At 40.9% G+C, this 12,895-nt stretch overlaps 1 protein-coding gene across 1 annotated transcript in view; it reads right to left on the reverse strand.

Annotated features, from left to right (window-relative positions):
* Positions 1-12,895, reverse strand: part of COLQ (collagen-like tail subunit (single strand of homotrimer) of asymmetric acetylcholinesterase) — a 41,315-nt gene that overhangs the window by 20,114 nt on the left and 8,306 nt on the right. Inside the window, exons 2-6 of the mRNA XM_010018717.1 lie at positions 7,967-8,079; positions 6,063-6,164; positions 3,119-3,163; positions 2,396-2,422; positions 609-680 (exon numbers count right to left, since the gene is read on the reverse strand). Of these exons, the coding sequence (XP_010017019.1) occupies positions 609-680; positions 2,396-2,422; positions 3,119-3,163; positions 6,063-6,164; positions 7,967-8,079 (359 nt within the window). The remainder of the gene's footprint in view (positions 1-608; positions 681-2,395; positions 2,423-3,118; positions 3,164-6,062; positions 6,165-7,966; positions 8,080-12,895) is intronic.

Here is a 12,895-nt window from a genome sequence, read left to right on the forward strand (position 1 = left end):
TCCTGAGGCTTTTTTATAATAAATGCAGAGGAAGCAACCACTCAGCAGTAGAAAAGCGTGTCCTGACATTTCTTCTGCTGTTGGTTATTAAAAGTCACAGGAATGAATGTCTGTACAGGAATTAGCTTCAAAGATGTGATCAGTAATCCTCATGATTTGCAATCTCTTTCCCCTGAGACCAGCATGGTATTTCTCCTTTGATTGCATGGGCACACTGTTACGCTGCCAAGAAGTACACATTCAGACAAAGAGATCATCATAATGAACAGTAATAGAGGTGATGATCAGTTTTAAAGCACTGATCAATGTGATTGTGAGACACTAGTGGTTATCAATGAGCCTTCATTAGATTGATTTTCAGTTTCCATTTGACATATTTGAATCAACATAAGAAGTGCTACAGGGGCTAGGCTGAAGGTGGAGTAACCTAACCCTAGACTGGGCAGGTCTTTGCAGACCAGTGTATGAAACAGGACAAACACAGGGTGTCCTTGCAGTGCTGCAGCTTCCCAGCTCCCAGCAGATAGTGGCTTAGAGACTTCCCAAGTCAATTGTCATGTTCAGATAGTGATGTTGAACAGGTTATTCCATGTGAATTCTAGTCTTACCTTCGGTCCCACAGGTCCAGGCCATCCTATTGGTCCTGGCATTCCAGGAACGCCCGGGGGACCTGGTCTACCCTTGAACAGAAAACGCCGATTACAATTCATGCAATACCATTCCTACACACAGGCTTCCACTGCAGACAAGAGGTGTGGAGGAATAAAGTCTTTTCAGGAAAAGACTTGGAAATGTTTCTTTACCTTGTTTTTAATACCAAAAAAAAAAAAAAAAAAAAAAAAAACCCCAAAGACAGCTATATCATATTCGTAGTACAGTTTGTGTTAATGCTGCTGGAGGAAGTGTGAGGCTCACAGAAATACCAAGTTATACTGATTCAAATAAGCAGTTCAGCTACAAAGTAAATCTACATGCAGTTAAAATAATAATCCTAAACCACCAGTGTGAATAACTTAAGTCTTCTTTTCATTTAATAATATGGTGTAAATCAGAAAGACTTGTATGCAGTTATATCAGTACGAATCCAATTTATGTTAAGAACAGAACCAGGTTTTTAACTAAGGTAGTCATGTATTTATTGACTGTTGTTCTGAACATTCTCGTATTACTAACTATGACAGCTTCTTTATTAGCTACTTTATGACTAGCAGTAACTACATACATACAGTTATCAATTTTAATTACTGCGTGTAAATCACTGTTTGAGTATCTCCTAAAATGCTGCAGATTAGTGGTACTTCTACTGCTTTATGCCACTTGGCAATATGATCCCAGAAGTGTCCTCATGACATTTGGGGCCATGAGTGACCTTCCATGAGCCAGACAGCTTTTAGCAAAGGTTATACTGTTTTATTTCCAACTTGAGCAACTTGTCTTTCGGGACCTATCAGTTCTTCTTAGAAGAGCAAGTACTGATGTGCTATGTTTAAGGTGTGCACTTTCTTGTAGGTTGGTGGGTGACTCTCCCTGAGACATTACTGTTTTGAACTCTCGGATTTATATAAGTAATATCTTTGTTTACTGTGGGGAATTTGCAATTTAGATTAAAGAAAAAGACCTCTTTTGTTTATGTCTTTCATATTTATTTGAATTGCTGATTGGTGTTAAAATCCTTTGTATGTTATTTAAAGGGTGTTAAAATCCTTGGTATATTATTAGAAGGGTACTTCTTTTCCTGGTTAGTGACTACCCCCTGCTTATCTCTGATTTCATGCTGCATTGCTGTCTTTTTTCAAAGTTAATTACATTAAATGGAGGTACTTAGTGACTGAAGTAACGTACTCTGTTTCATCACATGTAGGGACACATATTTCGGACAATATATCATGGCTCATGTGTCACCAAGCATAGGACTGTAGTCAGCATATTGCATTGCTGCCAGAACTCTTGAAGTGTAATCATTAATGGCTATCCCCCCTTCGGGGCTGTTTGGCTGCGCCTTGTTTAGACTTCGGAGGAGTAAAAAGTTTAATGTTGTTTTGGGCTTTGTTCTCATACAGCTTTTATGATAGCTCACATACTCCACTTCCCCTGTCCACAGAGACATAGTTCAGGTCATTCCCCATTCTGTTTTAATGCAGAGATGTATGCTCTTACTGTGGGAATTTGTCAAATTCAAACCAGTGGGACAAGTGTCCAAGCCAGAGGGCCCAGCTTTCCAGCCCTGCATCCAGAGTTCCCTACCATCCACCCTGGGTACCAGTAGAAGCAGCACATGCAGGTTAAACTTCAGCATTAGCTAATCTTTATTGAACTATTGTCTGCACCCCTCTCTGACAGCTGCTATGATGTGTCAAGTATTAGATGGGTTCTGAGAGAGGACCTTTGTTCATACCTTTCTTCCTGGCCTGCCAATCTCCCCCTGCCAGAGAAAGGAATATGTTAGTCTCATAGGCACCACATAAAGCACAGTGGCTCGTTAGTCAATGAATTTATATAAAAAATAATAATAATTTGGGAATACCTTTGTGTTCAAGACTTTGCTTCCAGAGGTAAAATGAGAAGAATTACTTTAATAAAGCTCCTTGTTTTTTCCTGTGTTCTCAGCCCTAAATCTACAATCATCCCCTTGTATAGCAAAGCACATAATTATGTGCCCAGCTTCAGGTATAAGGCTCTTAAAGCATCAGCATGGAGCAAATGCCATAACTTAACACACAGGCCAATTTTAACCTCTGAGCTGACCTATACAATTAACACTGCCTGGGAGAGCTCTGCTTTTCATGTCCTTCCAGAGGGACAGGGAGTTCAAAGGCTTTTGGATCAATAAGATCACCGACTTGTGCATCTGACCTGCTTTCTTAATGCATACTCTAGACAGAGGTAGCTATCGTGACAAGCCATAAAAGGTATGCCAAGACTGAAAATGAACACTGAAAGATGAAGCTTTAAATTATAGATTCAAACCAATTCACAGCCTTACATTCAAATTAAACCAAATCCCCACATCCATGAGGTCCACCATTTACTAAATAGACAATGAAAAAAGTGAACATGCTCCCATCACCCTTCTTTCCTCCTCAAAAACATACCAAACTCCATGACAACAGACACTTACTTTCTCCCCTTTTGGTCCCATTATACCAGGAATTCCTTGTGGGCCCTAGGGAGAAAAGTGAATACTGTTATTCAACTGCATTAGTAAGGAGGCACTAGTGATTGTCTTCCCTCAACCCCTGACCCTGTATGTGTCTCCTGGGAATAGCATGAACTCACAAGTTCGGGATGCTGGATGTGGTGCTTGAACATGACCTCTATAGCAGGTCTGTGCCACTGCTGAATGGCAGGCTTGAGAACTGGACTGATATGAGAAGGACAGGGGCATCTTCTAGATGAAGAAAGGCAGCAGGAAAAAGGCCTGGGGCAAAGGAAAACTGAGAAGTCCTAAAGCATTAGTGACAATGAAGGACATGGAGACGTTGTGTCAGCTGGCAAAGGAGGTCAGTCAAAGGGGTGGTAAGGGAAGTGGCATAAAACATGTGGGATGGGCTCTGCAGTGTGGTATGGACATGGAGGATTGCCACCACTTCCGAATCCTGACAATATTTCTCCCTTTCAAATGAGGATGGTTTTCTCCTTTCAGAAGACTTCTTAATACAGGGAGATCTTGAACCCCATCTCAGAAAAAAAGAAATCAGAAAACCAGTGTTGTTTCTAGAGTGCTTCAGGTCACAGACCACCTTTTATTGGTGAATGACCAAGAAAAAAACTCCCATGAGCCTGTATCAGAGAAGCACTAGATTCACTATACAAATCACTCCAGGTCTGGATCGTGGCTGACTTATACTGTCCAAAACATGATGCAAATTGTACACGAATAGCAGCAAAGTATACCCTCAAATGCAAATTACTCCAACTATCTTTGTCAGTAGAGTTATTCTAGTTTTTCAATACTGTAAATCAGAATGCACCTTATTAGAGTCAGAGCCCAATTTTATCTTATTTTTTTTATTATACCTTAGGTTATTATACTCTGAGTTAAATCATTACAAATGTAGTTCTCCTTCTTATGAAAAAGTGTCAAGATTTAGCTCTGAGTCAACACTATGAGCTTTTACAACCCCTTGGAAAGCCAAGCAGGCTACAGCAGAAAATTCAGAAGTACTTCTTAGATTATTTTTTCTGTTTTGTAATGGTCGCATTTCTTTTCAGGTGACCATTGTCATAAAAGTCTTGCCCAGAGGACTGCTGGCTCTGACACCGTCCCGTTACATGACGCAGTCCCATCATGTATAATTAAAAATTCCAAAGCCATGTTATACCCACCCTGCTGTCCGCTGCTGTGATAAAATCTGCCGGCCTACTCCATTTAGAAATGTTCTTGGAGGGATCATAGGTCATCTGGTTGCAAGATTAGTATTATTTATAGCAATGGTCCTTGTAGAACAATGGAATTAATGTTACTGTTCTTCCAGTTTGTCAGAGAGAGCATTGAGAGGATACTTCTTTTAAAAAAAGACAGCCTAGAGAAGACCGAAATAACAACTGCTTCCTTTACATGTACTGCAGGTCTGGATCAGGGCCAACCACACTGCAGGACTGTTCCATAATGCAGGAGAGGACAAACACTTCCCATTGCTTCTCACATCATTCACATGCTAAATGGATCTACCTTGTCTTGCATCTCAGCAAAGACAAAATGGCAGAACAACGAAGTCACTGTTGGTAAAACAAGACTTTGTGGGTTTCACTTTGCAACTTCTTGACTGTTTACAAATACCTTCTGCAGTACTGACTTATAAATAATTAAAGCTTGTTTGTGCAGCCATGACATTAGACATCTGAAATTTTCACCCTACAACTATTCAGCACCTTCATATTTATGCTCCTGAATTTAATATGGTGACACTTATTAAAAATAACTGTATTTATCTTCCTACCCATGCACTCTCCAAGGCTTGGGTTTCTCAGCTTTATATTTCGAAAGCATATTACATAGCTTAAAGTTTAAATATCTAATTTGATTGTATGTAACAGCACACATTATTTAGCATAACAGAAATGGTGTATATTGTGTAAGCTTCCTCTCAATAACAAAGGAGATGAGTTCCTCAAAGATGGTGTAATTCTAGGTTAATGTGCGTTCACGGGCTTATGATGAGTGGTCACACATCTAATTTCAGAGTAATAAAACATATGGGGTAATGTATGCTAAAATAATCTGTTGTTATATAACATGTCATATCCCATGGATACATTTGAATGTCACTTGCACCATTTCAGCAGAAGAAGGTTGATTTTGCACAGGAGAAACTGGCATTACATCTCCATGAAAAGCTTAATTTTTCTTTGGAGAGAATGAACTGGAATGGAAAGGCAGCTGGGTGATCTTCTCTAGATCTAGAGGCATGTCCAAACACCTTACCCTTAGAGGCGGACCGTTTTCTTGGAAGGCTTCTGGCCTCACTCAGAAGATTTCTGAATGTACGAATTGTACAAAATGAAATGGGAGGTCAAAAAGACTGTCCCAAGGCTACCCAGCAAGTCAGAGGCAGAGGTGTTGCAGGTCAAGCTGGAAGATCCTGTATCTCCTGAATCCCATCCCACTGCCCTCCTGAAGCCCCTCCTTGTCTTTGGTGTTTACTGTAGGTGTTTGCCTTCTCAGGGATGTTCTCCACTAACATGCAAGTTCATTGCACCTTTTGTGCATCCATTCCACAGGCTCCCATGAAGGACAACAGAGTCTAAAGCAGAGATAAAAGTAACAAAGGTTCTCTAAAGGAAGCGATGGCACCTCTGTTATTTTTGATGGGTGCTACCCCCTGTAAAACTACACAAAAAATGAAGGGTGAACTTGAAACCGACTAGAATACACAAAGCAGAGATGAGAACATAGTGTAAAATGCCTGCATGATTTATGCATGGCCATGTCACAATGAAATTGAGCTAGAGCTTGATGCGCTTATTAAGTGCTAAAAAGCCTTGCAGATGTTTTACAGCTTTGTAAGGACCTTGAAGCAAGTGAGAGAACGGTGTGGTTTAATCACAAAAGCATCACTCACCTGGGGGCCAGGTGGCCCTGCAGGGCAGTGTGAATTGGTGAGAGAGGAAGCCTGTGTTATCAGGAGCTCCTGACACAACTCTTTCATATCCAGAGCAAGGAGCTTCTACATAAAATAAAACATAGGAGTGAACATGCAGCCAATATGTAGCCTGTTGGAGAACTGCAGTGAGAAAAGCGCCACAAAATGCTACAGTCCCAGGAGAGTTTATGTGCCCCCTTAGGGAGAAGCCTAGGGTTTGTCACAAGGTTATCTTCACGCATGCTTGAACATTAGCGCTTCAGCATAGTGTCCTGCCCCATGCTTCCTCCTCCTCCTCTCCCAGAGGCACATTGCAGCTGGGGTGCTGTACACCTCTCCAAGCCAGCGTGGGACCCTCGCCTATACTTAGACCTGACCCTGCTCTCTCCGTTTCACTTTACTTGTATCAGCACCTCTCCAAAAATAGTCTTTGCTCTAATAATAGAGCCTATGCTCAGCAAGGGTGCAGGCAGTGTGAACTTCACTCCAGAAGACACCAGCCCATAGGCTCTCATTCACTGCAGACCAGAGCCAATGTCTTTAATGATCAATGAATATTTAATCTTTTGACTTTAAAATTAGGATTATATGACTAAACAGTCTTGTGACAAAAATTACCTCCCCTGGAAATAGGGACTAACACTGAGCCAGAAACACTGGGTTAACACAGCTGATCTTCAGCTCCCCAGTGAAAAGCCAGTCTCCAGAAAAACTCCAACTAGAGGCTCCGAAGCACAAAGTTTATAGTGAATTCACATGGCTCCCACCCTCCCAGTAACCAGCTGTATTCTCCCTTCCACCATCCCATAAGGGGCATGATGTGAAGGGTGAATTTATGCTCAGATTACTCTCTGAGCTGCCTGGGGGAATCTCAGGGACCCTGGTCCCAACCTCATTCTCAATGAAGTATACCATATTCCTAAGGAAATCTTGTCTCTGGGTCTCCTTTCTGTGGACATCAAGGCACATGGAGGGAATGAGGAAGGTGGAAGCAACTAGATTTTAGTCTGGGGGAAGTAGCAGGCTGAGCTCAATCCTGGTCTCTCTGAAGGCAACGGAGAATTTTACACTGTAGTTTTTCTTGGGTTAGTTCTTGTCAGACAGCTTACTAATAATTATTTACATAACAGAAGCAATAATTGCAGTATTTGTATATGGTAAATGAATAGTAGAATTAAGAAAAAGGAATTATGGAGTAGGTAGAAAAATTCTTGATGTTGGAATGGAAAATGTATTGAAGTTAACAGACCCTGGCAATAAGAGTAACTGGGCAAACATATCCATTGTATCCTGTATGCTGGTATGTTAACATATACGTATGGGTACATATCATATAGAGCAGGTATGTGCACAGGTGGGTGAGTGAAAACTGCATACAGCAACTCACACATGTCCATCTTTCTGCAAAATGAAATGATGGGAATAGATAACCATTGGAGGATTTTGGGACCTTCATTTCACCTGCTGCATCAAGGCAAGTGTGATTTAGACCAGGACACATAGATAACATACACCCTGAGATTGTGTAGGATGGGAAATTGCCTTTCTGTCCTTACTTGGTTTATAGCATTGCTATTTCCTTTAGTTCAGGATTGCATTGCCCTAAGTCAGTTCCCAAAACAGAATAAGGAGAATATTTTAAGTTAATTAATTAACTGCCTGAACAAAACCTACTTCATTTCATGCCTTGATCTATTTGAGATTTCCTTCAAGCTCCAGTCTGGGATGTTGAATGATTCTCCTAAGAGCCGTATCAACACAGCCAGACCAGAGAGGGCTGCTGAGTGACGCCATGAAGCAGTGCTTGAGAGGATGCTTCAGTCTTTGTCATATATAGATAGAGACATGTAAAAAGAAAAGAAAGGCTCCAAGGTCACACTTACAGTGTTCCAGCTGTGCCTGAAGGATGGTGGTGGGAACAGGGGCGGTGGAGGAGGGATGAGGAGGCAGCACGGTCTGAGGTTGAGCTGTTTCTTCTGTTCCAAACAAGGGAGATCTGTTCAATACAAACACTCATGGGTTGTCTTGAACACCACAAACATTTCTTACAGCATAAGAGGAGTTTCCATTCTCCAGGACTTTACTATATCCTGTGTGCATTGATTGTAACACTGTAATCCAAGCAGGGATTTAAGAAACCAGGTAGTCCCTCAAGTCTGTAAATTCCTTCTTGTGCGGATGGAAGGCTGTGTGGAGATTTAAGCTCTTAATGTGGCTATTTTTGAAAATTTCAGATAGGTAACACTAGAAAATAGAAATATTTCTTGCTTTCTCTCTCCTCTTCCAAAAGTTTATTAGAAGTAGCAACTTCTCATTCCCATTATAGCCCACATGCCACCAGGAAGCACTCTGCTTTTGCCCACTAACATTCCCTATGGACCAAATTTTTTCAGGCACTTGTGTGATAACAGAGTGGGAAGGTGTTCTACAGCACATTTGCTTCTATTTCCCCTGGGACTGAAATCAGGTTGCCATATTTCTTATTCGTGCATCATCCCTAAGAATAAATACTCTGCAACCCAGATATAGCTGGTAGCTTCGTCACCAGCTGACTGGTAAGGCAGGATCTCAGTTGTGTTCACCAGTGTATTTAACCTTTTCTAAGAGTTAAATTTCCATCGACAATCTAAGAAGCTGTGACCAAAGATTCACAGAGAAAGGGTGTGAAGATGATGCATTTATACTGGTGTGGGGGGTGTTCTGCATCTATTTACTCTTTGGGAAATACATCTCTAATCAGAGTAGAGGCCTTCTGCAAAGGTTTTTCCAAGGACAGCAAACATTTATTTATGTCTGTTGGTTTCTTCCTTTGGCAAATGGCAGCTGGAATGGGTGTGTGTGAACTGAAGGGTGGCAGGGAGCCAAATACAGTAGGAAGAAAAGCCTATGTTGAAGTATCTGGTATTAATAGAAAATCTCTAAATTACGTTTCTAGGAAAGCAAATCGGACAAAATCGTGAGATTTGTGTGCAAATCAATCACAGGCTGAATATTAGTCACATGTCAAGGTAAGGCAAATTTTCTAAGGAGCAGAGATAGTTTTAGTTTTTCAAAAGTCTCAGAAAATGTATTAAATATTTCCACCATCCCCTGCTGTCAATAGGGACAGCATTTTCTCAGTCCTGATGCACAGAAAATGTCCATGCCCAGAGGAATGTGATTCAGCAGCATTCAGGCATAGTTTACATTATCCAGATATTTTTCTCTATCAAAATACTATTTGCAATGGTACCTTTGAGAGATGAGTCCATTCAAGTCTGAAAGGGTCCATAATGAAGACTCTTTTACAACTTTATCTCACAAGTTTGAAACTGAACCAAAAACTTAAATTTAAGACAAAGGAAGATTTATAATTAAAAAAAAAATAAATAAAAATGATAGACTCAGAATAGTTTGTGTTGGAAGGGACCAGAAAGCTCATCCAGTTCCAACCCCCTGCTACAGTCAGGGACACCTTCCACTAGACCAGGCTGCTCAAAGCCCCATCCTACCTGGCCTGAACGCTGCCAAGGATGGGACATCCAAAACTTCTCTGGGCAACCTGTGCCAGTGTCTCACCACCCTCGCAGTGAAGAATTTTTTCCTAAAATATTTAATCTAAATCTACCCTCTGTCAGTTTAAAAGTAGACCCATATAAATTCCTTTCAAAATTTAAATACATACTGAAAATGCCAATACCTTTTAAAAAGTAACAAAGGTTTGAGTTTGCCTGTCTCCAGTCTCACAAGCAATAAAATATAAAGATAAGTAGAACTAAGTTCTGTATTGGCTTATCCTGAATTCAGTCACTTTTACGCAGGTGTAACTAAGGTCTTCAATTTTTACTACACATACTTCTCTGTTGTCTTAATTTCAGGATTGTATCTGAACATATTGCATTGGGACTAAATTGCATATTACTAAAACAATGGACAGCTGATAATTTAGCAGGTCTAAAGTGTGCTTATTATTTTATTTTAGGCCGTATTCCAATATCATCACTCTTTCTTAGTATTACTTTATTCCACGATCTAGTTAAATTTCAACAGGACTATTATCATTCAATAAGAATAAGAATAACAAAGCTGGCTCAATGTGGTTTAGTTGCTAAGAGATCACTACCAGGCACTGTAGAAAAAGGTTTGAGTTACTGCAGTTGTACTGCTATTTTTTTTGTTTTTAAAAGGAGTAAAGTGAAGTGTTGTGTTTTAATTATTTTGCAAAGATAAGGTTAAATACAGATACACATCTACAGTTTTAGTAGTATTAATTTGTCATGTCCTTATGAGTAAAGTCAAGTTCTGGGTTATAATATGTTTGGATTTTCTTTCTTAGCAGCAAAGTCTGAAATTCTGTGGAATGGGTTTCATTATGAAAATCACTCTAATTAAACAAGTTAGTAGCAGAACAGCCACTGATTTCAGCCTTTATAGTCTTATTCTAATACTACTGTACCAAAAGTTAGGTTGAAACCCAATTTAGGTTTGCTGGTATAGATGGTGATAGCACATACTGATCTCAATACAGAAACAAGAAAAAAGTATCTGATTACTATTATGTAGCATAACTTATAAATGATGCAGGTAGTTAATATTTCAGGGGCTCCATCGTTAACCACAGCTATGCTCTGTAAGGCGTATTTGTAAAGCAAATATTGAAGAAGAGGCTGGTCCTGGACCCAAGGACCTCCCACATTCAGGTAAGAGAGGTGATAGGACAGCAGATAGAGCTAACAAACGGGTCACTGAGTGACTGCTATAATCTGATCTTCCAATAAGCACCACATTTCATTGGTACAGATTTTGTAACTGCAATAGGTCCAAGATGTACAACCAGTTCAGTATTGGCTTGTTCTATATCACAACAGGGTTACCTTGACAGGCTTACAGGCTCTCTGCAAATGCAATGTGTATTTTTAGGCTCCAGGTTAGCTTTGTTTGCTAAACACAGCTTCAGAATACTCCGGTCCCCACCAGTGGAAAAAATCTCAGCCCAAGAATAGGACTGTCATAGTTTTCTGTGAAACATGAAGACCCTGCCTACACTCAGCGTGTGTTTACATATCTCCTATGGAAATTGCTCTGTCAACAACTTCAATATTGAAGAATGTATTCAATAAAAGAAGGAAAACAAAATTTAAAACTCCTTCTAGGACTTGTCTAAGTGACAGTTGTTTTCAGAGAACATAAGAATTATAATAGTCAGCTTTAAAACAGAAAGTCTTTACCCTTTTCAAACTCAAACTATTTTTACAGTCTACGCTATATGTTAATCTAGTTCAAGAAAGTAACCAAATATATCTATGGGTATACTGGCAATGGCTGCTTCATAAAATAACATATTCTAGATAAGCTGTTGCGATGTTTCATTTTGCTCCTGCAGGCTGCTTGCTTCTGACCATAGCTGGAATCTGGGAACTCTTATCTGAGGTGATCTGGCATAGAGCCTTCACCCATGCTAAGTCCCCTGGAATGGGGCTCATATGAGGTCTCTGAGCTCTCCTAGTGCTGACCCTAGAGCTGACCTTCAACCCTCAAACCCCCTCAGCTACAGTACACCAGGGGTACCAGAGAAGTGCTGTCCTGGGCTGCAGCTGGATTTACAGGATTTCATTGAAAAAAACCCCCAAAATAAACCCTGAAAGTGACTTTTATCCTGAAATCTGGAGAAGAGAAGGCTGCGTGGAGACCTCATAGCAGCCTTCCAGTATCTGAAGGGGGCCTATAAGGATGCTGGGGAGGGACTGACCCTTCATTAGGAACTCCAGTGATAGTACAAGGGGTAATGGGTTCAAACTTAAAACAGGGGAAGTTTAGGTTAGATATAAGGAAGAAGTTCTTTACAGTGAGGGTGGTGAGGCACTGGAATGGGTTGCCCAAGGAAGTTGTGAATGCTCCAACCCTGGCGGTGTTCAAGGCCAGGTTGGATGGAGACTTGAGTAACATGGTTTAATGTGTGGTGTCCCTGCCCATGGCAGGACGGTTGGAACTAGATGATCTTAAGGTCCTTTCCAACCCAAACCATTCTATGATTCTATGAATCACAAAGCTGTAGGCCAACTGTCAGGAGGAAAGGGCATGAAAGGAAAGAGATACTTAACATGTGTTTCCCTTCCTATTTGCAACCACATTCTTCCAGCAAGCCCTGACGGGAAGCCGAGCTGCTATCCAAAGGCATGTCACTCTGACTGAAGTGCTGGTGGCCTGCCAGCTTGTGATGGGCAGGACTCTGCTAGACGGGGACCTCTGATGGCTGATACCCCACCACAGGTGCTTCTCCTGCTTGGATGGTGCTCAGAATTAATAATAAACAAGCTGGGCAGACTAGTCAGTTAATGAATGTGGGCTTGTCCAGCTGAAACTGAGACTTTCATCTGCTTTCATCTGCTTTGTTGTCATTCATTCAGGCTCCTCTTACTCTCCTCGCAAGAAGAGCAGTGTGCCAGGGGCCCCAGCCACCCAGTGCCATTCTGTACACCTACTGCAAGGTGACTAAAGCACATTTTCCTTTTAAGTTAGGGAAGTTTAAGAGCCTGTCAAAAGTGCCTTTTGAGAACCTTCCAGGTAAAAATCCTTTATTTACAGAGCAGATGCAGGAACTAAGCTCTGCTTTAAAACCCCAAAGACATGCTTCAGCATTAACAATATGTACCTCTTTAAATACGTTTTACAAAGTTTTGTGACCAAAAACGTGCCTTATGGACATATAAACATAGCTGGGAATACAGCTTGTGTCTGGAGCTGGGCTGAACAGTCAGGTTGAACAGCCTGCATCTCTCAGTACAGTTTTGAACTTAGACCTTACAGTTGATGGGCTGACTATATCTTTTCCT

This window comes from Nestor notabilis, unplaced genomic scaffold, assembly GCF_000696875.1.
Source record: "Nestor notabilis isolate BGI_N333 unplaced genomic scaffold, ASM69687v1 scaffold2510, whole genome shotgun sequence".
NCBI lineage: Eukaryota > Metazoa > Chordata > Aves > Psittaciformes > Psittacidae > Nestor > Nestor notabilis.